Below are 25,736 nucleotides of genomic sequence, written 5' to 3' on the forward strand. Positions count from 1 at the left end.
TGCTCTTGACAAGATGAGAAGATCGCTCCATTCCACGAAAAGTGGAAACAACTTTACCTTGATTGGAAGGATTGAAGTAAGTAATTAGTGTATGACTCCGTCTTGGTAACTCAAAATGACAGAACTAACTTGTTTTCAATCGCCAGTAGAAATGCACATCACAAACACGGAATAGCATTGCCATTTTGCGCTACTCCCGATGCCCCCATCAAGCAACCCCGCAGCGCCCCCCCGCGGCCCACATCCCCACTCTTAGCCGAGACCATTTCACTGGAAAGCCATCATTACCTATAGACGCTCAAAGCAACACAACGTACATCACAATCCTCTTCAAGTTATAATCCATGTTTCGTCCAACCCTCTTATCGTGGGGCGAATAGCGAGTGTCATCACCATCGACTACTAGCCCGGATTCTCAGTAACCCCCGCTATTCAAGTCATGGTGACTTTCCAAAATCGAATGAACAATGTGTTGTCCTCTGAGTGATACCCTTCCAATGATTATTATTAAACGCTATCTATTTTTATTCCCCATGACGATACTGGATATTGCTTTATCGTCAAGAGACCGATCTCCTGGGTTGAGTTTTCGCTTCCGTTTTGTGTCACTTCTCATGTATATATGTATTTCTCTCCTCGCTCCTTTTTTTTTTGGATTGTCATTTTCTGGTGTTTTCTTCGCTGGGCAAAATTGCCCGATTTTACGATATTATGAACTATACGGCATTTATAGCATATGGACATCTATAACCAATTTTAATAGGATTTGGAATTTATTTTTGTTATCCCAACTTGTCTCACCTCCCATCTTGAAATAATGCGGGCCATTGAAACGCTTTCGATGTTGTTAGAGAAGACGAGCTGTGAAAGAAGGAATGAAAGAAAACTGCCCCTTCCTCAAGCTCCACAGCAGCTATCCGCCAAGCTCTTATGGATACGTGATGTTGAGAGATACGATGAAAGTTATTCGAACTTTTGTATTTAGGTGCTCACTGGTATCTGATGGGGTCAAGTTCTGGATCTCCAGCCCATATGGATTGCGAAGCTCAACAGTGTCTCTACAGAGTCCAATTGTTGAGAATTATCCAATCCACGACATACCGCTGCTCACGCATGGCAAACACACCATGGGATTTGCTCTGCATATCTAATTGCCATTCCCACATACCGTTGCTATTGCCTTCTAAAGATTCTCTTCCTGACAATCACGGCAGACAAAGAAACGGGGATAATAATGGCCACGCCGGAAGAAAAGAACTTCAGTCCATTCGTACAGAGGCTTTGTCAGGGCTCCGTAAAGTGGGAGGAGTGCGCCCAGAACACAACCTGTCGCTCAGAGCTATCGCCATCGGAAATTCTATCGTGGCTTTTGGACATATCGACTGTGACGCATATTCAACAATGGCTCTTGCTGTTGACGTGAAATAGGGAAACCTCTAAAGGCGGAACCAAGCTCTCAAACTTCAGTTTTGTTGAGTCCGTCTAGCTACTGCTAGACATATTCTGTCGAACCAGCTTTGCCCTAGTGTGTTACACACACATGTACCAAGCATAAAATCTCGCCTTCATGTTCCCCTATGTCAGTCTAAATGCAAGATATTGAACGGTGTTACGCCGTACAGAGATCACCTATACATGCAGTGGCCGAAAGAATCGGTGCTTAGATGGTTAAAAGGTTGAAATCGTAATTGTTCGTCCCCTAGACATTTTCCAATACGGAGAGGAAAAGAAACAGAAAAAGACATCTTTCGATAACAAATGAAAATAACCGTAGGTGAGTTGGCAAGGGTATCTATCCAATTATACTGCCATATACATATACTCGATACATTCTAGCGCCACAATCAATTTTCTTCAGTAGAATAAAAGCGATTTGCGCTTGATAGAAAAGCGAAGGGGGTAGAGAATCGAACAGGAAGGGGAGCCCCGGAATTCCTCATTTGAGAATAGCGGCTCAGAAAGAAGTATGTAAGCACGAACCATGAATGAAAATGAGAGAATAAAAGACGACTAAGACATACATCTACATACGGTATATCATGTACACACATTAAAGCGGATTATAAATATATATTCTGGATAAAGAGGCGCTGAAAAGTTTCCTTGAGGAAGAAGCAGATGATTTTAAAAGAACGAAAAATAGGCAAAAAAGGCGAATTATCAATCGTAGCATGCTGAGACGAGAGACAAGTTCAGAAAGGTTTGTCCGAGTCAGCAGCTTTGACTTCAATTGCGGTAGTAGGGGCTTCAGGGCTGCCTGGACTTCCCGGGAGATCGGGACTAACAGGGTCAATATCAGTAATCTCATCAGAGGAGTCGTTTTCTGGTTTCGGCGTTTCTGATTCGGGGATTGTTGGGTCTTCTTTTGGCAAATCTACCTCGATAGCTTTCGAATCGTCAACTGGAGTATCTGGTTCGAAGACGTCTATTTCTTTGTTTACGAGGGAATCATTCGATTCTTCCTGTTTGGGAGAGTCATTGGATTTTTCGCTCTGCTCTTGTGAATCGCTCTCTGATGTTGGCTCGACCGGTGGCGGTGTGATTGCTCCCGATTTCTCCATCCCGTCATCGTCAGGTGCGCGTGTTTCAGTCAAGTTTTCGTCATTCGCGGGAGCTTCTACGGATGGGACTGACGATTGACCGGGTTTTGTTTCAGAAACTGAAGGATCGGGGAGTTTTAAATCAGAGTCTTCCTCATCAGGTAGCTGCCTATTTTTGTTTGTGTCGTCGTCGTCGTCTTCTGCTGCTTCTGTGATAGTCGGAACAATGGCCCCGACTGAGGGAGTGGCTTTATGCCGCCTGGTGGTAGCTGCAACATTTAACATGGTCTGCTCTGACTGTTCGTCTGTAGTTGGCTTCTCTGCTCGAGTTTCTGATTCTTTCCGCATAATGGTCATTCGTTTATTGGAGTCATGCTCCGGGTCTGGATTGCTGGGTGGCTGGAGTCCTTCTGCTTCTTTTGGGACCGTATAGTTGTCCTCTGGAATGAGATTATAGACGTCGCAGACCGTCTTAAAGAAAATATACAGACCGTCGTGGCCTTCAACCTGCCAAAATACCTCACGATGTTGGAACCATGCATGGGCAAATATCCGATAAACACGGCGGAAAATGTTGGTAAGGTGCTTCATGCTCGTTTGGGGTCCCCCGGATGACTCCGAGCCAAGAGTCAATCTGCTCGGGAAGTATTTTGGAGATGTCAAGATATTCGCAGCCCAGTCAAGAGTGTGACAGCAGTAATCAATAGCACAACATGATTTTGGAGGATCGTGGACGGCACATAAGTATTGCCATTCGGATGCACGCATTTCGGGGCATGTTTGAGCAGAACAAGGAGGATCTTCCGCAAAAAAAGCGACGATGAGGTTGTTCGCTTTCATGGTGAGGAATCGACAGAGCTCATAAAGCCATAGCGACCGTTCTACTCCCTCCGGAGGCTCTGCGAGATCCCGCGCAATGTCACGGGTTATGGGATTTAGAGTCGAGGAGTCGGTAGGCCTAGTGTAGTGCTGATATAATGCTTTAAGGTGCTCCTGTAATTGAAATGGGGAATCGAGCTGGATCGCGACAATGGTTAGCGCCAGCCACGGAGAAGACAGACATGTTGGGATGGACCAACTTGAGAGAGGGGAACTAGGGGAGGCCCCGCCGACATATCCGCAGATTTGGTTCCCGGTCGTATTCTCCGCATCGACGCATCGTCAGGCTCATGGGGCAAACCCAGGATCTCTTCGCTGGTAGCCCCGAACCCTTCGCCAACAGTAGGGGATTGGGGCCCAATCTGCACCTCAGTGAACGGCGGCGGACTGGGCAATCGAGGCGAGCTCGAGGGAGAAGCACCAGCAGTCGTCATTGTTGGTTGGCGCGGACGAGAAGGATATGTTGTGGGAGGGCTGGCAGGGAATAGCGGGAAGAGAGCGTCGGGGTCGTCGCCGTCGCCGCCGCCGTCGTCGTCGTGCTTGATCTTTGTTGATGCTCCGACGTTGGCTCAAACAAGCACTAGTCTTGGCAAAATCTCTAGCATTCCCATTATTGTGGCGGACGTAAAGCTTGCGAAAACAGAATTTTCTGCCACCCCCTGAAAAGTAGTAGCAAAACACCGCAAAAATAACCAAAATATCCACGTATCTCTAGAATCATTCAAATATCATCCAATTCATTCAAATACGCACCTTTATCATCAAATACGCACCTTTATCATCAAATCTGCCAATATGCCCCGCAACACCCACCGTTCTACTGCCTCGCAAGCTCGTAAAAGGACTCCAACTACCCTGCGCCTTCGTCTGCCCAAACCGCCTGTTCCGGATGTTCCGGATAATGACAAGAATCCAACTGATGATGAGAAGGAGGAGGAGGAGGAGGAGGAGGAGGAGACACAGTCAGAAGATCCTCGATTTCTGCGAACACCTACCCCTGAGCCCGAGATCTCATTCAGGCTGTATGAACGGGTGATTATCAATGGGATAAAGGAGCCTATAAAGATCAAGTTACGGAATGTCACAACAAATGATATGACTGTCAGCTTCTATCGTATTCAATATACTGCAAAAAGAATAGCTGAAGAGTATGTTATGAAGCAGAACTGCAAGGAGATAGAAGTTGCAAATTGTATAGCAGTCATCTCATCAAACAAACGTGGATCTTCAATCAAAATCACCCTTGAGAAGGAGACAGATTGGAGAGAGATTATCACTCTTTTGAAGGAGTTATATAAGGAGAAGATGAGCGGATTTAGCATCGAGATTACCACCTCTTTTAATCTTCTTGATATCTCAACTCTATCCTCAAACACCTCTGTAATACGCGGTCCTGCAGCTTTCATTGGAGTGTCGGATTCACAATTAACAACCCAGACATTGGCATCAAAAAGAGCATTAGATGTCAAAGAAGAAGTAATCTCACCACCTGCCAAATCCCCTCTCTATCGTCCTGCCAAATCCCCTCGAATTCATGAAATATCCGATGACGAAAAGCTGCCGCCTACGCGTACAAGATCCACGGCCACTAGCCAGCAGCTGAAGGAGGCTCGAAATCGACGGTCAAATGAGCGCGATTCTTTGCGGATTGGGCGTGAGATAACTGCTCACTGGCGTTGTCAAAAGATGAATTGTCATAACTTTGAGCAGGGCACTTGTTGGATGGCTTTTGATGATACTCATATTCAACTCCTGAGTAGTGAGATTGCCAGTTGGATAGATGATGTTGAACGTGGACATGCAACAGTTAAAAATCCGTCAAGAAAGATGACAAAAAGATTAATGGATAGAAAGGAGAAGAAGGAACGAAAAAGCGAACCTATCTCTGCTTCTAACCCTTCTATACAGACACCTCAGATGCCAGCAGTTATCTTCCCTCCCTCAACTCCTTCTTCATCTAATATTGTGTCTCCAAGTGAGATAATCAATGTGATGGTGATGAAATATATGATGGAAGGAATGGGAGGCATGGGAGGACTGAATTCAAACTTGCCATCGAATCCAAACCTGCCGTCGAATCCAAACCTGCCGTCGAATCCAAATCTGCCGTCGAATCCAAATCTGCCGTCGAATCCAAACCTGCCGTCGAATCCAAATCTGCCGTCGAATCCAAACCTGCCTCCTATTCGAAGTAGTCCAATCCCTCAGTTTGGTGAACACGCGGATCTGTTTATTGATGAGTTCTTCAACTGGTTGATGACAGAGAGACCTCGAAGAGCAGAAGCTCTTTTAACTGCAAAGAGCATTATTCAGAATGAAGGATTTGAACTGGATCATATACGGACAATGACAAATGAGCAGGTGGTTCAGTTGAATATTGGAATGGGTATATTCTCGATAATAAGAGATGGGTTAAAGAGTCCTATCTGGCAGTCACGGTTGAAGGAGATTAAATTGTCTTTATCTGCTGTTTGTAGTGATGGCAGCAGACCTCATACTGCTTCTGCTTCTGAATTTGAAACTTAGATATTATATATCATCATAATTGAATTGCAATCTGAATCTTTCTAGATTTTACAATACTATCCTATATGAGCAGATCTGAAATATCCTCTTGCATCTTCTTCTCCCATGAAGTTCTCAACTGCATGATGCAAGAAGGCTTCAAAATCTCCATCAAACTGATTCTCTAACTGACATCTGTATCTTCTAATCCATTCTTTCAACGCGTGAAATGACTCCTCTATAGGATTATAATCAGGAGAATATGGGGGTAAGAATAAAAGTCCAATGCCAGCTTCTCTGCAGAGATCTCGCAGTGCTTGTGAACGATGAGAAGAGCAATTATCCATCACTAGGTAGTGATAACCTCGTTGGCATTTGGGCAGTATCCGGACACGTACAAACTCATTGAACCTCTCTGTATTATAGGACCCCTGATATATATCATAATCAAGATATCCATTGACACTTATCGCAGGTAAGATTGACCATCTGCGAGATCGTTTACAGGGCCTTCTAATGCGACAAGGGAATCCTCTGCTTGACCATCCATATCGTCGATCTGCAGTACGTTCATTCGCAGCACTCTCATCTAAAAATATAAGTTGATCAGGTTGATACTGAGTAACTTGAATACGCCATTCAGCTCGAAGTTCTTCGTCGCGTTGAGTGGCCACGGGTTCAACCTATATCAAATAGAACTGACGGATTAGCAGGTTCTATAAGTGACAATTGCAATAATTAATCACCTTTTTCCGTGTCAAATTCAGTTTCTTCAACAATCTAGATATCGATCGAGGGTGGATATCAACATCAAATTCATCCTTCACAAAGCAGACAGCCTCATCGCGATATGCAGTTGGATATGCCTCAAAAAAATCCTCCAAACCTGACAAGATATCCGGTGTGATCTTTGGCTTTACACCCCATGTTGAACGAGGACTTCTAGCAGTTCCAAAGCAGCGAATATTTCGTTGGATTCGATATACAGTGGCCAGATGGCACTCAATGGTCCGCGCAATCTGAGCAGGCATATAACCATCGTTTAGAAGGCGTACGATCTCATTGGTGGTAAATTCGCTGAGCTGGGGGGGCATATTGGCAGATTTGATGATAAAGGTGCGTATTTGATGATAAAGGTGCGTATTTGAATGAATTGGATGATATTTGAATGATTCTAGAGATACGTGGATATTTTGGTTATTTTTGCGGTGTTTTGCTACTACTTTTCAGGGGGTGGCAGAAAATTCTGTTTTCGCAAGCTTTACGTCCGCCACAATAGCTGCAAAGACTCCAATATAGAATCAGAGATGAATTAAAGAAAAATCGGAATTGGAATTGAGAATTAATAAGAGAATTAGGATCTGAGTGTTTTTCTTCCTCTCACTGCCTTACACTCAAATTCAATTAAAACAAAGAATAACTCGAAGATATGGATAACCGTACCTAATCACACCGGGCCGAGAGTCATAGATGGTGCATGCATATGCATATCCATACGTTGACTGCTCAGTCGATTTATTTTACTTCGTGTTATATTAACTACAATATGTAGGAAATCCAAGCAAAAACTCCGCCAAGACAAATGTATCAATCCTACCAAGGGAAAAGGCCTTGACGGTCAGCGCTTGGAGATATTATCAGAGTCGAGAAACAGATCCTTCATTATAATATGGTTAAGGAAATGAGACAGAAGTTCTTTGCAACAATTGACATCATAAAGATTGGAAGACAACTTTTAACTAGAATTGTCTATTAGTAAGAAGCTCAAGATGAATGATGAGAACAAGATTCAAATTGTATTTGAGAAGTAGATATGACTTACTCGGAATCTCTTTTACTCATCAGACTGTCAAATCAAAGACCAGCACAAGCTTTACATCTGCTGAGTGCAATGAATCCAGAATTGGGTTTCACTCTGCGGCTTACATGGGGAGTTGTGCAAGAGAAGAGCCCGCATCATCTGCTGACTCTGAAGTTGATATTGCATTCAATGAGATCATTTATGCAGACATCTTTTCCATCTCATGTCTGGGTACTCAGTGTCTCTTCTGTCTTGGAGATAGTCAGCTGCCGCGCTCCACACAGATATACTCCTTTTTATGATCTGGCCATCTTTGAAGATATGTCCAAGATTGTCACCTCTACTACCTTGACCCTGATGCTCTGCTCTGGTGTCCTAATCCATTGTGCCTGGATGTGCTGGATGGTGTTGAAGATTCTCAGGGAACGTGCTCATAGTCCACACTATGTATGTGTGACTGATCGCATTTCTATATTGTCTGCTTGGTTGGAATTCTTGTGGCGAAAGAAATACGTCATTAAGAAGTTAACATGTGGAAACCCATGTGTAGATATATACTTGATATGAGTCGCTAGACATTCTTCAACCACGAACTGTTAAGCCATAACGGCATGCACAGAACAGGATCTAGGGGATTTTCCAACTACTTGGGTGACACTGGTTTGTCTATCACGGAATTATCTCTGGGTGAAATCACCCACAGGTATTTTGGGATCTGCATGCAAAGAGTGTATTATGGGAGTTCATTTCGATCTGGATTATGCCGTGCTATGTGTATGATGAGATTTAAAGCAGTTTTTGGGTCCGTTCATTCATTTTCACTATCTTTATTAACTTATTTTTGGCGAGCTAACTCGCATGAGCATCGTACCACAGGCAAAAGTGCAGGACTGATATTCAGCTATTCCAATTCTTTCCCATTTTTGAACTCAGACTTCATTCAAGAAGGAAGTAAGGAATTAGATATGCAGATAAGTTTGCGGGAGTACAGTTGATGGCCGGCGGAGACACGGACTACCTATAAGAAGTAGTCAATCACACCCCTATCGCTGGACCATACTCGTACCGATAATTTACGGAAGCTGACTGCAACTGGAGCCGAAGGCGATGGCAAGCTGGCTTCGCAACCCGAGGCAAGGATGACTCGATGAAAAACTCAACTTTGGGAATGGAGAGGAAGCCAAAAAGAAAAAAAAGCCGCCCGGTCCGGATCAGAGGGATACCAAGGCGTGATTTTGGCTGATAAAGCTGTTAGGCCACTGGGGCAAAAGAGCTCGATCACCACCAGCGCCATGCTGGTAGTAGGAGAGGACGAACGACCCAATCCAACCTTCCAACAAAAGCTTTCGGCCCTTCAGTGATCTCATTTCCCATATAAAAATCAAATTGGCTCAAGCCACCTCAAACTTTTGATGGTGATGACCAATCTAACTGGAGCCAATAGCGAAAAAATGCAATAGCAATGAGATATGTGCTTAGCCTAGACGCACCCTGGTGACTATCTAACTCCATAGGTACATCATCCACCGGGTCGACATGGAAAGTTGAGATGTTTCTTCCACACCATCATCAATTTCGTTGCTATTAGGAACCTGGGGCCATTTTGGGGACTCGCAAAATTTCATATTCTGAGGGGAATTTTCGGTGTCAGATATTTTTCGTGCTTTGGAAGCATCGCTGGTTGTTATCTCTTCCTCCTCTTCTCCTCCATCTTCCTCTTCTGCTCCATCTTCCGTTCTTCCTCCAGCTTTCTCTTTTCCTTCAGCTTCCTCTTCTCCTCCATCTTCCGTTCTTCCTCCAGCTTTCTCTTTTCCTTCAGCTTCCTTTTCTCCTCCATCTTCCTCTTTTCCTCCAGCTTTCTCTTTTCCTTTAGCTTCCTCTTCTCCTCCATCTTCCTCTTTTCCTCCATCTTCCTCTTCTCCTTCAGCTTCCTCTTCTCCTTCATCTTCCGTTCTTCCTCCAGCTTTCTCTTTTCCTTCAGCTTCCTCTTCTCCTCCATCTTCCTCTTTTCCTCCATTCTCCTCTTCTCCTTCAGCTTCCTCTTCTCCTCCATCTTTCTTTTCTCCTCCATCTTTTTCTCCACCTTCTTCCTCATCTCCACCTCCTTCTTCTCCCTCTTCTGCTTCTCCGTCAGGGCCTTTGCTGGCCCTGACACATTTTGCATATTGGCCCCCCCTGAGATAAAGAGTTCTGTTTGGCTCACTATTAGGTTTCGTTTCTTGGGCGATATTCTTCTCCAGTGTTCCTTTGGAGGCAGCATCCCGAAATTTGCAATCCAGAGACGGGCGTCATCAGCCGGCCACACCTGATAACAGAAATCCTCGGCTCCCTTGACGGTCGGATGCACCATTTCAATGCATGATACCGCAGACCCTCTAATTGCACCTTTCAGAACCGGCTCCTCTAGAGCTTGATAATTGGTCAAGCCATCTGGGTGGAATCGAGTTGGAGGAGGTGGGGATAACACTGTGATCTTTTCGCCTTTCGAGATGTGATATGCAAACACAGCCGAAGCACCTCTCATATATCTACTCCATGACTTTTGCGATTTTTTTGATTTCAAACACGAGGGATGGTCTGATACCATCAAGGGACCCATCGCTGTGGTCAGGGTTTGCATGCCTCGTTCGTCTGCCCACTCCTGAGCTAGTCCGTGTGGCACTCCACTCCACAAGACTTGGCGGTTGCGACGCCATGTGTCCTTTTGGAACTGTTTATTGATTTGGTTTTCTTCCTCGGTTGTCAGGTATGGACGAAACTCCGATACACCCAACGACCCCTGGCCGCCCTCATCGGCCCTCGATATGTGAGAATTCATCGGTACAGAATCCGTTCATCGAATTCTTCACCCGAACACGTAAGGGAGTGCGAGACACCCTGTTTGTGGGCATGTGGATATGTCTCCCACCAATTAATATAATATTACGGATCTATGACGTTGGACGGGAGCAAGATCAGATCGAGATGATGATGTGGTTGCATATTCCTACCGAAGATGTTGGCGAAGTTTATCATACGTCATAGATTGTTCCAGACAACCTTGGGCATGTCGGTCTTCCATATATGGATTGGCCTTGATGATTTGGTTTACAATGGATTTCAAAGGAAGATAGTGGCTAAAGAATGCCAACTCACTGATCATGTCATTGTTTGCTATGCGGCTGATGATGACCAAGGTTCCTCTCCCCCACTAGGTGTTAGATTTCAAGGCATAAAGTTGTGAATTTAATACCGTGTTAATTTGGAATAGTGCTAAAGGAGAATTCCCCAACTAACAACGTATTAAGTTCACAATTTATGCGTTGAAATCTAGCACTAGGTTTAGTGATGGAACGCTTACGGGATTAAGTAACCTGTGGCAAGCTCCTTGTAGCGCAACATCCTATCCTGTTATGAGGAAGAACAATGGATGTGGAAGTAACCAGAGACAGTACATGAAGTAGGTCGGAAAATTTTTAGCTAATGGGTCGCCTAGTCTAACATTCGCCTGTCCTAGCATAGTTTAGTTGACAGTCCAGTTATTGTCCAAGAAAGTGAGTGAAAATGGTCAAGGGAAGCGATGGTCGCCAACGACCTACAGCAGATATGTTCCTCATGCTTGCAGAAAATGAGATGCTAACGGCTTATGCAGCTTTTTGGACTCTGTCGTAGGTTTTCAGTGTTGCAGTTCGTCACGGATCTTCAAGATCCACGAAGCCCTTCTTCGGTCCAAAGGTGGAAGCATCTAGGGAACATACAGATTCAAAGAGACGACCGAGGGAACCTTACTGAGGTATATTGAGTGGGCCTAGCAGATTGTCGCTGGGAGGCAAATTCGGGAATGCCAAGTCAAGCATACGAATGACTACTAGCTTAGAGTCGATGTCTGCAGGTCTTTCTCGTTTTCAAGGAACCGATTGATCTTCTTGAATGACAAAGACTTCAGCTCCTCGATCAGGTAGGTGTCGGCGAAGATATACATTCTAGTAAGACAGAGAAGAGGGTGGTTTGCGTCGGTCGTCCCCTCCTTGTCAGTAGGGGACAGATTTGCAGCTCTGTTCGCGGGGGTCCTCTAGAATTCGATTGGCTTGGAATATACACAGTTTGGTGTCTCGAATGCCTTCGGATATAACCATATTTTCATGATATCGCTGGCAAACTAGAGCCATATATTATACGATATGCTAAACCATCGCCTTCTGCTCCATGGGACTCGAGCCTACACGCAAGCGACTTTCCAAGATATGAGCCAGGGCGGGCAGAGCCATACGAAGAGAGGTGGTACGCACATGGCAAGGAGGTAAAAGATTGCAGATAGCTATTAGCCGGTGGCTTGATGACGACAGGGCGGCGGAATGGACACCATGAGCGCAGTCGTTCACACTTTATTGGTAAAGAGCTACTTCCTTGAAAATGTTAGCAACCCGTTGATAGGGCTCATGACAGTGATGAAAATATACTTAAATGTAATCGACCAAAACTGCTGCCTCTCCGATTCTAAGTCTCATTCCTGTGAAAGCTTGACCCAGAATGGATATAGGCATAGTTACACCTTGTAGAACGCTTACATGTCCACCTAACGCGGGCTAAGTGATTTTTACAGTGGCGCGTGCTAAGTTGGCACATGCCATGTTGAAAACCGCCTAGCACGCGCTAGGGAAGACACTAATGACGTCTAATTCCTTTCCTGGTGCGGATTTCTTTTTCTTAGCTAATGATATTTGATTCACCACTTTCGCAGTGCAAGGAGCGAATTTGCTCCAGTCCGAAAGGGATATCCATACCTTAGTTCTGTAAATTGAGAGATTTTGGGTGGCAGACGTACCACCTCAATATTTTTTGCCTTGTGGCTTCCCTTCATATACCTTCAAGTGCTCGATTCCCTTTCCACGTTCATGGACAGTTTCTACGAGGCCATATCACCGAAGCATAGTTTTGTAAATGCTCCAGGCCGCAGATGTAAACTCGACCATGGGATCCTTCATAGGTATTCAGCAGGATGAACGCCCTCAACCAGCCTTCTCCAGTTAGAGAGGCATCTTATAGCAGGGACTCCAACTTGCTAGCCTGGTGGTTTCAACATGGTATTCCGGCGGAGTATGTGCTATCGCTTTGTCAAAGGGAAATGGAAACAGCAGATTTTTGTCGCCATCTCACAGCCGATTGCTTTCCGAAACCCAAGGGCTTTGCTCTGCGAAAACTCTCTAGCCCATAGTGCATGAATCTAGTGCCCACCAGATGCAAAAAAAAGCCCAAATCACCAGGTTGCTTGTCCACAGTCCACCCCAATGCAACACAAAATCACTGCTGTTGCAAACAAGGTAACACCCCCCCTTCACTGCGGACGTAACGACAAGACGGTTCAACTCTTTCCTAAAATCGCAAGTTCTAGGTCAACCATGCATGTAACACATTATGAATGCCGGAAATCTCCATTGCTTTCGATATGGTCCTGCAGATCACATCTTCGGTGCAGGGTCTTGATTTGTAGTGAGAACAGTTCCCTTGATGCGTTCCACTTCGGGCATGCCCAGGACGCATCGTGAAGGTCAGAATCCGTTCACTCAAGCTTTCGAGGCCATGCACTCTCGTCATAGTTGAGACCTGACACGTGGCTAGCTGGGATGTAGCAAGGCTGACACTGTTTTTGCTGTGTTGAGGCATTTTCGTCACTGGACAACCATCTCAACGAATGGTTGTAATGTTGCTCATCACTGGCATGTATTACAGGTGAGAAACACAAGGTTTGGCAGTCAATTGTGAAGGGAGAGACGAGGGACAACAAGTGTCAAGGCACATAATAGCATTGGCAATGCTGATAGAATAGAAGTGCAGAGCCAAATCTCATAGAATATAAAGGAATAGCTGGTCGTATATGGGACAGGAAATGAGATCGAAGTGAACAGGCAAACCTCAGCCAGCCATAGTCCTTTACAAATCAGATATTCCAATAGAGAGCTCATTCTGTGCATAATTTTAGGATAATTGAACTGTAGAGTGAAATGAAATTGTATTGAGAAAGATAGAAAAGTGAAGAAAGTTGCTAGATTGAGAACTGTTTCAGTTGCAGTGCAGCTGATCTGTATGTCACTGATGATGGAGTGAAATGCAGGGGATAGGAGTGATACACATGAGACAAGAGAATTGTGAGGGAAGTAGGGAAAAATAAGAGTTGATGGAGAGAAGATGTTTGAGCAGTGGGAGTTTATAGTCCAGAACGTGATATTGTGCTAAACCTGATCGGGTTGGCGTTAAATCCCGGACTCCCCGTAGTTAGTTACCAAACATGGCGGAAGTAGTTATCTCATGGACGAGTTGATTTACCGGAGCAATGCTATCTAGCTCCTCCTCCAGATATTGTTGTTTGGCTACAGAAGAGTAATTTAAGTATGGACATTAGAGACGACCACGAGGGAGGTCCGCCTGAACTAGTTGATGTTGACGTGCTCGAGGAGGAGTCAGTGCCCAAGTCTCCCACAGAACAGAAGCCGAAGAAAGTCCCTATCACAATAGTAACAGGTATGTAGGCTGCGGGCGTTTCATGTTAAGAAATATAATACGAGTGCGGTTGGCTAAAAAGAGTCCATGGTAGGCTATTTGGGCGCTGGCAAGACGACACTGCTTAACTATATCCTTGGAGAGGAGCATGGGAAAAAAATAGCGGTGATTTTAAACGGCTTGTAACCATCTGGCCCGAGTCATGTTTTTCACGTTATAACACTTGCTGACGGATTCTGACGGTATTTGTAGAGTTTGGTGATTGTAAGTACGGCTTTTTATCAACTTTTTTCTTAGTTAGTACTGACAATTCAGCAATTGATATTGAAAAATCCTTAACCGTCAACAAAGACGGCCAGCAAGTTGAAGAATGGCTGGAGCTGGCAAACGGCTGCATATGCTGTTCCGTTAGGTAAGTTAAAAATATTTTGATTGCATATTTTCCATTTTGTGTGTACTCCCGCAGCTGATATCACCGACAGAGACACGGGAGTAGTCGCCATAGAGTCGCTCATGGAGCGCCAAGGCACATTTGACTACATTTTGCTGGAGACGACCGGGCTTGCCGATCCAGGAAATATTGCACCATTATTTTGGGTTGATGATGGATTAGGAAGTACTATCTACCTGGATGGGATCGTCACTGTAGTTGATGGAAAGAATATTCTCCAACGTCTTGATGAACCAGCACCGGCGGAAGCCCAGGGTACACACGATGGAACAGTTCTAACTACAGCCCATCTCCAGATATCGCATGCTGATGTGATCATACTGAATAAGAGTGACCTGATTACAGCCACTGAATTGGAAAATGTTAAGGAACGGATAACCTCGATTAACGGTCTGGCTAAAATTCTTGTGACGGACCATAGCAAGGTTCCCAATCTTGAAGGCACATTGCTTGAGATACATGCTTATGATAATTTGAGCAATGTCGATTTCAACCAGAAGAGCCATAGTCATCTGGATCCCGTAGGTTATGCTTAGTCTATGTTAATTTTGTTCTCCCATGCACCGGGCTAGGCGTCTCCTTTCTGACGATATTTGCTCAATCCAGTCAATCTCAACGCTTTCCTTCACAGTTGACAAGATATCCCAAGAGTGTGTGCCCAAGGTGGACGCATGGCTACGCTCGCTACTGTGGGAGCGTCAACTTCCTCATTCCCAGCCGACAAATACGAGCCTGCGGAAGATTAAAGATTTTGAAATCCATCGACTAAAAGGACTGCTCTGCCTAACCGATGGCGGTACGCAGATCATCCAGGGAGTTCAGGAAGTATTTGAGATTACGGAGACTGATAGCAGGCACACATCAGCTTCGGGGGATCTTTGCAAAATCGTCTTGATTGGACGAGGGTTGGGCACAGATAGCCACCCCTGGCAGGAGAGCTTGCAAATTTCTCTAGGGCGTGCTAGTTAATTTTAGAATTCTGTCTTCTATAACATACGGCAACAAACTATCTATCAACACAATGAACAATGTTGCGAATGTTTGCACTGTTCGTTTTTTGGCATGAAAGATGTGATTAAAAGGAATCGAAGAAGGTCAAGATCTGGGAATAATTTCATTCATCCGGATATTAGTTGTACAGGAATGAATAGGATACAAAGCTGGGATATGTAACACGAGCGGTCCTAAAACGGTTAACGTGAAGGAATATATCGTCTCGAAGTGGTAAAAGGTGTCAACTGGCTGATGCACCTTGTGTCTTTATCGGCAATCAAAAGCCTAAGTGTCGATAAGAGTTCCATTTATGGATGGAGTGATCGCTGAACCAAAATCAGCTAACATATGTGGAGATCACTGCCTAAACACAATATTCCTCCCGGGCGATTACAATCACCCTGGGACCCCTGGAAAGTTGGCGGGGCAACAGATTAACACGATGCTGTTGATCGAAGTGCTGATGGTCGCGCGCAGGGTTGTTGTCTTCGATCAAGAGCCAAAATTTATGGATTTTAAAGACTGGATTTAGTAGCATAGGCAGGTGGGTTGCGGGTCAAGGATGCCAACTCTAGAACATCAGAGACCCACAAAATACCGGAGTTAGGTCAAGGAAATGACACAGTATTGAGGTGGACATTATAAGTTCATTTTTCTAGATGTGAACCGAGCCGCAAAAAGAGGCGAGTTTTGCAAGTCTCCTTCAGCAACTCCAGCACCTATATTTATAGTCTGATCCGCGTCCATGTCACTATCATCCATTGGTAACATATGTACCGCTGGAGAATTGACGGGGCTCATGGCAACCCTGGGCCTGCTCTTAAACACGCTAGCATAATCCGCATCCTGACTAAATAGTTCTTCCTTAGGTGTTGACGTCCCAGAGCCTCCTGGCTCGAGACTCCGGGGACCGTCTCTTTTCGGAGTTTCAAACTGGTTTGTAGGGAACACTTGGGACTTTCGAGGCTTAGCTGCTAGGGACTGACGGGGTCGCGAGCTTGGTTTGGGGAGGAACGACATCGATTGCCTTGTGCGTTCGACGAGGCTGCCTGAAACAGCTCGCGTGGGTTGTACAGGGATTGGTTGCAGCGATTCTGTGTCCATGTTCATAGGGCTTGGGTTGGAATCATAGTCAATAGTGATTGATGGCGTCACAGCACCAGACGAATATTCGTAATTCGGACTTCCTGATCCGCTTATCTCTCTGCTTTCTAGTCTAGGAGAGCTTCTACCGCTCCCTTGGGTTGGGAGAGAGGAGAGCATGGATGTATTATCCATGTCGCTCGAATTAGGAGTCGGTTGGTCAGCCAGAAGACTCAGCGTCGCTTGGTCTATTGAGTAATCACGATTTGAATGAGCATTATGTAATCGCTGGTTTCTTGAATCTTCTGAATCTGGCTGCCGTTTCTTTTGTGAGATGTTGACCTCGTGCTTCAGAAGCGCAGCATCAAGTGCTGAAACTAATGAGGAGTACTCTGTGCCATTGGTCGACAGAGAGGTCGACGCGCGATCTGACTGAGCGAGTGAAGCGATTGTTAACGACTGGTGGTCCCGGAAAGCTAATATCTGGGAGGAGCTGCGGTGTTTCGATGGTTGCTTTACACCTCGTTCTTCCACTAGAGTATGTTTAAATTTCCGCCATTTTTCAACTCTAGCCTTCTGCTCTGAGAGTCGATTATCTAAATCAGCCAATAGATCTGAGGAAGGCCTGTTTCCTATATCACCTAGCTGGCCATTTCTAATAAGCGACAGCGTTTGGGAAAAGGATGATTCGAGAACGTGATCAGTGGACACTCGTATTCCGCCATTGAGAATTGTGTGGGCCCATTTTTCATTTCCATGCCATAGGTTCACGATCTCATGGCTAAGTTCATCTTCGTCAGCAGTGGGTTTATTCGCAGCTTGCTTTGATCGGGCAGCAAGCTCTATCGTCTTATTTTCAAGTAGGGTTTTTAGTTGGTCATAAGCTTGTCGTACATGGCATTTATCATTAATCATGGTTGTGAGTGAGACGCGATGGGCTATAATCAGTGGAACCAGCATCTCTTGTTCTGAGGACGAAGCTCTCCCATTGATAGTCATCTCAAGAACTGGATTGTGGTGTTCACCCTTGCGAGCCAATATCACCTTCCGTAGCACTGTCAAAGAAAATATGGCCAGCGCCTCCTCGAATTTCTCCCCTTTACACTCATCAAGCATCGTCTTACGGAGTATCACTTCCCTTCCCAGAACCCCATTCTTTTTCATATCGGACAGCGCACGAAAAAGGGCTGCCCGAAGGTTAACGGATTGCAAGGGTTCAAGTGGAGGGAAAAAAGGACGCAATTTCTGATAAGGTAGTTTTAGAAGCATTTCCAATTAAAATAAACAGTGTACGATGATTGCCTTTAACGGGTGCTTACATTTTGAGCCCCTTCTGGGTCCCATATCGTAAACAGTTGGTATAGAGACCATTCCACCGCTTTGATGCGCTGCCGAAGGTTTGATTGAGCACCCGAAAAGGAGCGGACAGTTAAATTTGGCCAGTCAGGGAGCTGGTCAAAGTGCAGTAGCCTGAGGTTTCGCACAAAAACGGTGATGTGCGAGGAGACTGGCCAATTGAGTCCTTTGGGCCTCAGAGAAGAAGGGGTGGAAGATTGCATCGTAAAAAGTCATAATCGATAGATATTCCAATGATTTAACCAAAGCGCTCACTCAAGCTATCCGTGTTTATTTTTGTCCCCACCATTTGCATGGGCTGTCGATGCGGGCTGCCGATGCTGGTGTCCAGCTTAATCACTCCTCGTATGCACAGTACATTGACGAACCTGGCAGAGTAAACAAAGGAAGGTTGGATTGGATGGTGATTGTGTTGTTTGCATTGTTTGTCCAGAACCCTTCAACCAGCCGAAAGCACTTGGAATCCTCCGCGTCAACATTGGAAGACCTGTGTTTCATATTACTATTCTTCCGGCTACCGTATCACTCGCCTCTTGAGAGGGATAGATTTTTCTCCTCGTACAAATATTTACTCTAGAGTAACTTCAATTTTTTGTTAAAGATAAATAGCGATCGATATAAGACTTGCGAAGGCAGCTCGCACGTTTTGGCTCAGTACGCGCTTCCGAAATATTACTTGAACGTTGCCGATATCATGGGGATGTCATTGCCGACGGATGCTCAATGGACGGCTCAATCCGGTCCGCACTCTCCAATCTTATCAGACGACCTTATTTTTCGTTATTTAGTTAACAAGATACTGACAATACAATGTCCAGTCATCGCTACCCTACCTCACCCGCCTCTTCAGAACACCCCCACCCCAATTCCTTTCTTCCATCTCCTTGAGCGATTAAAGACCACAAAACGCGAAGGATGGCGACGATTTGGTATTGCACACGGTGAATCAATATCCGATCACATGTATCGCATGTCCATCATGACGATGTTCGCACCACCTGCGCTTGCGGCTAGACTCAATATTCCCCGCTGTACCAAAATGGCTTTGATTCATGACATGGCAGAATCCATAGTCGGGGACATCACCCCAGCAGACACACATATACCGAAAATAGAAAAAGCCAGGCGTGAGGCGGAAGTTATCGAATACATTTCAAAATCTTTGCTTGGAGCGGTGCCGGGCCTGGCGAGCCAGGATATCCAGGAGATATTCGAAGAGTATGAGGATAACAATACGCTCGAAGCGAAGTTCGTCCATGATATCGACAAGCTAGAGCTGTTACTGCAGGCTGTAGAGTATGAGCGGAGCCATGCGGGGAAGTTGGATTTGTCGGAATTCTTCCACGTGCTGCAGGGAATCAAGCTTCCTGAGGTTAGGGAGTGGGCTGCGGTCGTAATGCAGGAAAGAGAATCATTTTGGGCGGGCAAGTCAAGCGACGCCTAAATCCGCTATTGAACACATGAGTTCGATGACGAATGTGCCATGAGCTATGAAATGGTCCTTTCAACTTATCATTTTCTCCCTTTTGGTTCCATAGATGTGTGCGAGCGGTTCACTTTTGTGATATCACAGCAGACCTGGAGTTAGGGTTTCATTTTGGGCGCCTTCTTATTGCGTCTCCAACATCGGAATAGGTTATAGAATCAAACCCAGGGATACACATTTCCCACCTTACATACTCACCTCCCATTTCCCTGCAAACAGCTCTAGATCCATCGATGTCGTGCATGCTAGTAAATAAAAGTCCTACAGGATAAATTCGTAATAATAACGCCCTCAATATCTCTATAAAAAACTTTTTGACGCCATCGTCAATGATATAGTCCGCATCACCAAGACACCCCAACTCAATCCACAGTTTCCTGCTCCATCTCCTTCGCCAATGCAAAAGCCTCCTCCATCATCTCCTCCTCCGACCTCGGCTCCCTCCCCTCATTATCTGCTCTTGGAAATCTAGATCTCTCTTTCTCCCTCTGCCTCTTCTCCTCCACCATCTCCCCTAAATGCCTCGCAATATTCCCCTCCTGCCCCTCCATCATCTCATAAATAGCATCTGAACCACCCCGCTGGTCCAAATCCGCCTTCCGCCGTGGTATTATATGCGCATGTACGTGTGGCACCGTCTGCCCCGCCTCCGGACCGTCCTGTATAGCTATATTTAGGCTTGTGCCACGGTAGACGCGTTCGATCATGCGGCTCACGCGTCGGACGGTTAGGAAAAGGTCGGTTGTTTCGCTGGGGGAGAGGTCGGCGACGCGCGGAACGCGGCGGAGGGGACAGACAAGGACGTGCCCTGGTAGGAGGGGTTTCAGGTTGACGAGGGCGAAGGAGAGTGGGGTTATGTAGAAGACCTGGTTGTTGATGTCAGCAGAGGGGGTGGGATTGTATGAAAGGGTATGGATGCTTGCCTGCGATGTTACTAGGAAAGACCCAAAATATATTGGGCTCTTGGAGATTAGGGACATTGTGGGGATGGCTTTTTGGCACCAAGGGGATATACGGTTAGAGAATTATATGGTGGATTCTACTGGCGGAGGTCTGAGGGATCAAGCAAAGCTCCGATAAGGAGCTGATAGGCGTCGCCCCCTTTGAAGTGTTAGCTGTTCTCGAAAGCCGTCCAGGTTGTCGAGCAAAAGGGCTCCAAGTTTACAGAGGAAAATACGCTCTTGGTCAAGATGAATTTATACATGATATTATGGCGTTCTTTCTCTCTATTTATATATATACAATATATCCATTCAAAATGGCTGGAAAAGGTTCGGTGCTTCGGGATAACTAGTAGATGTCCTGGGCGAGGTCGAGTCGTTCGGATCCAGGATCAGGGCGTTGAATGAACAGAGACAACAGATAAAGCATCACTCAATTCAGACGATGATTCGATATCGATTCTACCGTCATTTTCATCTCCCATATCCTTTGCCATCCGCGACTGAGATCCCCCTTCCATTTCATCAACTATATCCTTGCGATGCACCGACTCATCCTCACCCGGCAACAGAAAGCCACCACCCTCATCAACAGGCTCCCCCCTCATTTTTTCCCTCTCAAAACCGTCTTCGGTAGGCGGAATATCGCGATCGCATCGCCTATTCGAAAACGGATTCCGTTCCTCTCCATCTCCACCACTTCCGTACTCAGCCTGAATGCGCTCAGCAATTCGTAGGCCCATAATGAACTTCCTCCACATGGAAAGAATAAGTTTATCATGTTTCAACTGCTCCCTTTTGCGCCTTTCAGCATCCTCTGCCAGCCAGGCGTCCTTGACAAGACCCGCGTTTTCAGATGCCACAACCACACCTTCTATGACAGGAACGGCCATCTTACTCCCGAACTCAAACCCAGTCACCGCCTCTGCATAATCTACGCCTAGCTTCTTGCATATTCGCACCGTCCCGCGCAAGGGGATATGTGTCGCGCCCTTGGGGATCATTGAAGGGACGAAGCAGTCAATGTTCCCGTAGGCGTTTTTCGGGATCTTCCCGTCCTTAATTGGCGGCGGGATGATGTATTCCGTCTGATAAAGCGCGTATAAACCTTGCTTTTGCTTCTCGCCGCTCTCGCGCTCTGCCACCTCAACTTCGCGCTTCCGCGTTAATGTTACCGCGCGTATAGGGACAAGTTTCAACGGAGCTTCTCCTATCTTAATCTGCCGACCTTCCTTGTGCCAGCTTTCTGCAGAAAGACACTTCTCAACATCTGACCGTTTATAAATTTTTTCCTTTTTCATCTTGTCTCCCTTGCCGGACGTGAAAGTTCGAACGTGCTGCGCACCGGGACGTATGGCCTCCTCACGACGTAAAAACCGTTCAAGGACAAACTCCGTAGAATTCCGCAAGCTCTGCAACGTGTCCCCTTCCTTCTTTTGAATTTTTTTCTCGGGCTGGTTCGCAGCGAGATCTTTCGAATCCTCCTTCTCATCAACAACGGTTCGCTTATCTTCTGGCCGAACATATCCTCTCATTGTAGCTTTGAACCAATCATAGACGAAATATCTCGCGGGACCTCTACCGCCATGCATCGGGATTTTCTCAACAGGCATGCGAAAACCTTTGGACTTCCCCGGCCAGGTGTGCCGCTTGAGGTACCTAGTAGTGACATCTTTGGCTGTTGCGTCGGGGGAGTACGCAACGACGTATGCAATTACCTGCTTTGCCTTCTCAGCTTTGACGCCGCGCGGCTCAAATGATGATAAAAGCTCAGGCGTCGTCGCAACTGCATTGGAACTTGGCAGGATTAGAGTTTCGACTGGGATTATTTCATGAGTGATTGGAGAGACGGCCTCAGTCCAATATATCGGGAAGGGAAGATCACTATCAAATTTCCTGTTTGTGACTGGATTATGTTTATTCTTTGGTCTTCGTTTATTAGGCTTGGACGACGGGTCATCGGTTATGCTACCTTCGTCACTGGAGAGTGCCTCACTAGGAGACGGTACTTCCGCCCCATCACCTGTCACTGTCGCCGTTTCCACCTCCTGGTCCTTCAGGCGATAGTTTTCCACTTTGGTCCATCCAAACCCGAGGGGTTGTAGACTAGCGACCATCCTTGCTTCCATTCCCAATGCCCGCAACAAAGCCGTAAACAGCTGTGCGCCCACATCCCGTGAGCCTTCCGAGCGACGTGCTAGGTCACGAAACTCACCTAGACCTCTTATCCGCTCACCATGATCATATTTACCATGATCGCCCTTGTGGAATGAGCTGGTTTCCTCCTGAAGCATCGCGGTAGGTCGATATCCATTTTTCCGTAACCCCGGAGCTGTAATACTGAAACGTTTCCTCCAATACGCGGCAAGAACCCTAAGAATATGGATGGTGGGATCTCCCCGGCTCATATCTGGCCGACCGGCCTCTAGACGAGAGGCGTCTTCCCCCCAATCCCGCTGCCGTTTGTTGTTTTGATTGTTATACTTCCCCTTTCCCTTTCCAATCTTGGTAGGGAGGTCAGGATGTTGTATCCCAGCAGCAATCTCCCATTTCTTGATTTCATTCTTGATAGCTGGTGGTAATTGATCTCGTAGAATCTGGTGGAGTTCTGCATCATTGATCCACCAGTTGCGGAGAGCGTTGTGGAATAGTAGGAACTGCACATGCATACAGTGGGTCTGGATGCGTATCTGCCGTTCAATCCTGCTGGGACCTTTCTTGCCCGGAGCTTCAGGGTCTATGAAGATGGCGTGGTTCTTGTCCAATGTAAGCTCGAGGTCTCGTGGAGCTGTGGAACTTGCTGGAGTAGCGGGCGTTGGCGCTGAGGTTAGAGTTGCCCCTTGAAACGCATCTTCCCAGTCCTCCTCTTCATCATCATCATCGTCGTCGTCGTCATTATTGCCTGAATTATACCCATTATTCTTGTCCGCATTCGAGGAAGGTAGGGAACTCAAGTCTGATTCAGAGTCGTCGTCTAACAATTCCGTTGCAGTCCCATTTGCATCTTTCCTTGTCGATGATCCTATGTCCTCAGGTTCACACGCCTGACGCTTGTTGGGGAAACGATCTTCGGACAGCCCCCTTTTCCGGGGTAAGAATGGAGGCATGGCGAGTGCTCACTTGCCTATCCAAATATGTCATATCGGAGCAGCATTACCGCGCATCCACCCATGGTCAGATCATTACATGGAGTTGCGAATGCGGCAGCTGTGTTGTGTGTCAAAAGTGAGCTATTTAATACTGGTGTGTAAGTTTCTCGTTGCAACAACGATAACACTTAGATAAGTTGTCGTCGCGAACTCGCTGATCAATCGCGAAGTCACATGACCTTAATTGATTTCCTCGGCGTCCATGGATAGCCGAGAAAGATGTGAAAACCATCCATTCATTCACTGTCCGATAATACTGTGATGATGGGCATACACTGTGGGACCCAGAGGGGAATCGGAAACTAGAGAATCCATGCGTCATACTTTGTAGGATGCGGAGTCCATCTAAATGTGTTGAGTCTTGCAACATGGGGGAAGCGCAGCCATGACGTATATCCCTGCTGGCTCTCTGCCGAATTTAGGGCAGCATTTGCTTCTGGATTTGGTAGAGTATCATGGTGTTCGTGTGAAAATACCTGCTTCTAAAGGGGTTGATCCTCAGGATTCCTGGGGAGAGATCCGGTTGCTAGGATATGTATTGAATGAAGAATATCGCCCTCTTTGATAGCGCATTTCGATTCGTCGCAACGACTGGCAATGTTTGTGGACTTCTGTGCCCGCCATGGCACCTCCACCGACCTGTTTGTATCATTAGAACTGCTGTCAAGGTATTTGCAAGAGCGATCCCCAGACTGACAACGCCCGGATACTCATTTCGAAACATCTAGACAGCATCGATCTGGAGGATGAAGTGAGAAGAGGACTTGGTAGGGAAGGAGGTCTGTTGGCTATGGAAGTATCTGGTGAAGTCATTTATTACAAGCTCCCATTGAAGCCACCAGAGCAGATACAATCCATGGGCGATGTTTTGCAATGTGATGGTTATTCATACTCTCCTAAATATACCGAACCATCGAAACTACCAGTCATAGTGTATCCAGGACAATCTTTAGTTATTGCAGATGTTTTCAGCGGATTATCCAACCAGCAAGGAGCTGGAGAACATGTGGAAAAATCCTCTGATTGTTGCGTTCTCATAGCTTTACAGATCTGTATAGTATGAATTCACTGCTAATAATATATATTATCGTGGTAATCTGCGTTTCAAAACCAACTGCTAAGTTAACAAATTATTGGTGTGGTGGAGCTTCTAACCTCCGAGGCATCTCCACCAAAGACTAGAAAGTTAGGTTTAAGCACTGTCTACCTTCCATGTCTCCAGCTGGCAATAGGTTAATACACGCCATTTAAGGATTAATCAAGATATGGAGGCCGCTGCCAAACACTTCTTCTCCTCCCCACGGTTCGCCGTAGCCGGCGCCAGCACCGATCCCAGCAAGTTTGGCTACAAGAGTCAGTTGAAATAGCGAATCCGCAAGAAAAGCAAAATAAAAATCGCCAACAATCCTGACTGCTGCTGACACTCAAACCAACCGTAAAATAGTCCTCGCCTGGTACCACCAGCACTCTCTCCCCGTTACCCCTTTGAACCCACGGGCCTCCGAAATCGCCCTGCCTTCGAAGACATATAGCACTCTGCCATCCCCCTCCGCCCTCCCGGCACCTACCCAGACATCTCTCTCCATCGTCACCCCGCCTAAAGTGACGCTTGCGGTCCTTAAGGAGGCCAAGGCCGTGGATGTCCCCGCCGTGTGGCTGCAGCCGGGCACCTTTGACGACGAAGTGCTGGAGTACGCGCGGGAGAACTTCAGGGCGGCGGTTGCGGGGGAGGAAGCAGGGAGTAATGGGAGCGAGGGCTGGTGTGTACTTGTTGATGGGGAGGATGCGTTGGAGGCAGCGGGTGTGAGTTGGACGGCGCAGAAGCTGTAGTCTTGGTTCAAGGGTTTTCTATTCTCGTTTTTTTATCTTCTATTGTTAATGTTACTTTTTCCAAGTACATATGTAGTAGTTTGATCTATCGATATTTTCGGTGAGGACTCGGGAACCGGATGGTTCTTGAGCCATTAGTAGGGACAGGGAATCTCCTCCGTGGTTGCTGAGGCAGCCCCCGCCAATCACGCTAAATCAAGAAAAGGGAACAACACTGGGACTGCTGGCAACTCGCTCGGAGCTTC

At 46.3% G+C, this 25,736-nt stretch overlaps 9 protein-coding genes across 9 annotated transcripts; 4 read left to right on the forward strand and 5 right to left on the reverse strand.

The window, feature by feature from the left end:
* Positions 1-817: 817 nt before the first annotated feature.
* On the forward strand, positions 818-1,428 carry HCBG_04338 (uncharacterized protein; the record flags this gene model as incomplete). Its single annotated transcript, XM_045431387.1, has 2 exons — positions 818-962; positions 986-1,428. The coding sequence occupies 2 exons, from the start codon at positions 818-820 to the stop codon at positions 1,426-1,428; spliced, it is 588 nt and encodes a 195-aa protein (XP_045287940.1).
* A 239-nt stretch (positions 1,429-1,667) lies between these two features.
* HCBG_04339 (Mob1 family protein) lies at positions 1,668-3,853 on the reverse strand (the record flags this gene model as incomplete). The annotated part of the gene is made up of 2 exons (XM_045431388.1): positions 1,668-3,557; positions 3,620-3,853. The coding sequence occupies 2 exons, from the start codon at positions 3,851-3,853 to the stop codon at positions 2,193-2,195; spliced, it is 1,599 nt and encodes a 532-aa protein (XP_045287941.1).
* A 5,556-nt stretch (positions 3,854-9,409) lies between these two features.
* On the reverse strand, positions 9,410-10,616 carry HCBG_04340 (uncharacterized protein; the record flags this gene model as incomplete). The annotated part of the gene is made up of 2 exons (XM_045431389.1): positions 9,410-10,435; positions 10,575-10,616. 2 exons carry the CDS (start codon positions 10,614-10,616, stop codon positions 9,410-9,412), a joined length of 1,068 nt encoding a protein of 355 aa, XP_045287942.1.
* A 3,477-nt stretch (positions 10,617-14,093) lies between these two features.
* Positions 14,094-15,622, forward strand: HCBG_04341 (CobW domain-containing protein; the record flags this gene model as incomplete). The annotated part of the gene is made up of 4 exons (XM_045431390.1): positions 14,094-14,223; positions 14,455-14,614; positions 14,685-15,174; positions 15,260-15,622. 4 exons carry the CDS (start codon positions 14,094-14,096, stop codon positions 15,620-15,622), a joined length of 1,143 nt encoding a protein of 380 aa, XP_045287943.1.
* Positions 15,623-16,285: 663 nt separating this feature from the next.
* On the reverse strand, positions 16,286-18,434 carry HCBG_04342 (uncharacterized protein; the record flags this gene model as incomplete). Its single annotated transcript, XM_045431391.1, has 2 exons — positions 16,286-17,974; positions 18,049-18,434. 2 exons carry the CDS (start codon positions 18,286-18,288, stop codon positions 16,286-16,288), a joined length of 1,929 nt encoding a protein of 642 aa, XP_045287944.1.
* A 345-nt stretch (positions 18,435-18,779) lies between these two features.
* HCBG_04343 (HD domain-containing protein) lies at positions 18,780-19,529 on the forward strand (the record flags this gene model as incomplete). Its single annotated transcript, XM_045431392.1, has 2 exons — positions 18,780-18,825; positions 18,904-19,529. The coding sequence occupies 2 exons, from the start codon at positions 18,780-18,782 to the stop codon at positions 19,527-19,529; spliced, it is 672 nt and encodes a 223-aa protein (XP_045287945.1).
* A 404-nt stretch (positions 19,530-19,933) lies between these two features.
* On the reverse strand, positions 19,934-20,551 carry HCBG_04344 (HIT domain-containing protein; the record flags this gene model as incomplete). Its single annotated transcript, XM_045431393.1, has 1 exon — positions 19,934-20,551. One exon carries the CDS (start codon positions 20,549-20,551, stop codon positions 19,934-19,936), a length of 618 nt encoding a protein of 205 aa, XP_045287946.1.
* A 206-nt stretch (positions 20,552-20,757) lies between these two features.
* HCBG_04345 (Rad4 family protein) lies at positions 20,758-23,619 on the reverse strand (the record flags this gene model as incomplete). Its single annotated transcript, XM_045431394.1, has 1 exon — positions 20,758-23,619. One exon carries the CDS (start codon positions 23,617-23,619, stop codon positions 20,905-20,907), a length of 2,715 nt encoding a protein of 904 aa, XP_045287947.1.
* Positions 23,620-24,926: 1,307 nt separating this feature from the next.
* HCBG_04346 (uncharacterized protein) lies at positions 24,927-25,491 on the forward strand (the record flags this gene model as incomplete). Its single annotated transcript, XM_045431395.1, has 2 exons — positions 24,927-25,014; positions 25,106-25,491. The coding sequence occupies 2 exons, from the start codon at positions 24,927-24,929 to the stop codon at positions 25,489-25,491; spliced, it is 474 nt and encodes a 157-aa protein (XP_045287948.1).
* Between the last annotated feature and the right edge of the window lie 245 nt (positions 25,492-25,736).

This window comes from Histoplasma capsulatum (genome assembly GCF_000150115.1).
Source record: "Histoplasma capsulatum G186AR genomic scaffold supercont2.5, whole genome shotgun sequence".
Classification (NCBI taxonomy): Eukaryota; Fungi; Ascomycota; class Eurotiomycetes; order Onygenales; family Ajellomycetaceae; genus Histoplasma; species Histoplasma capsulatum.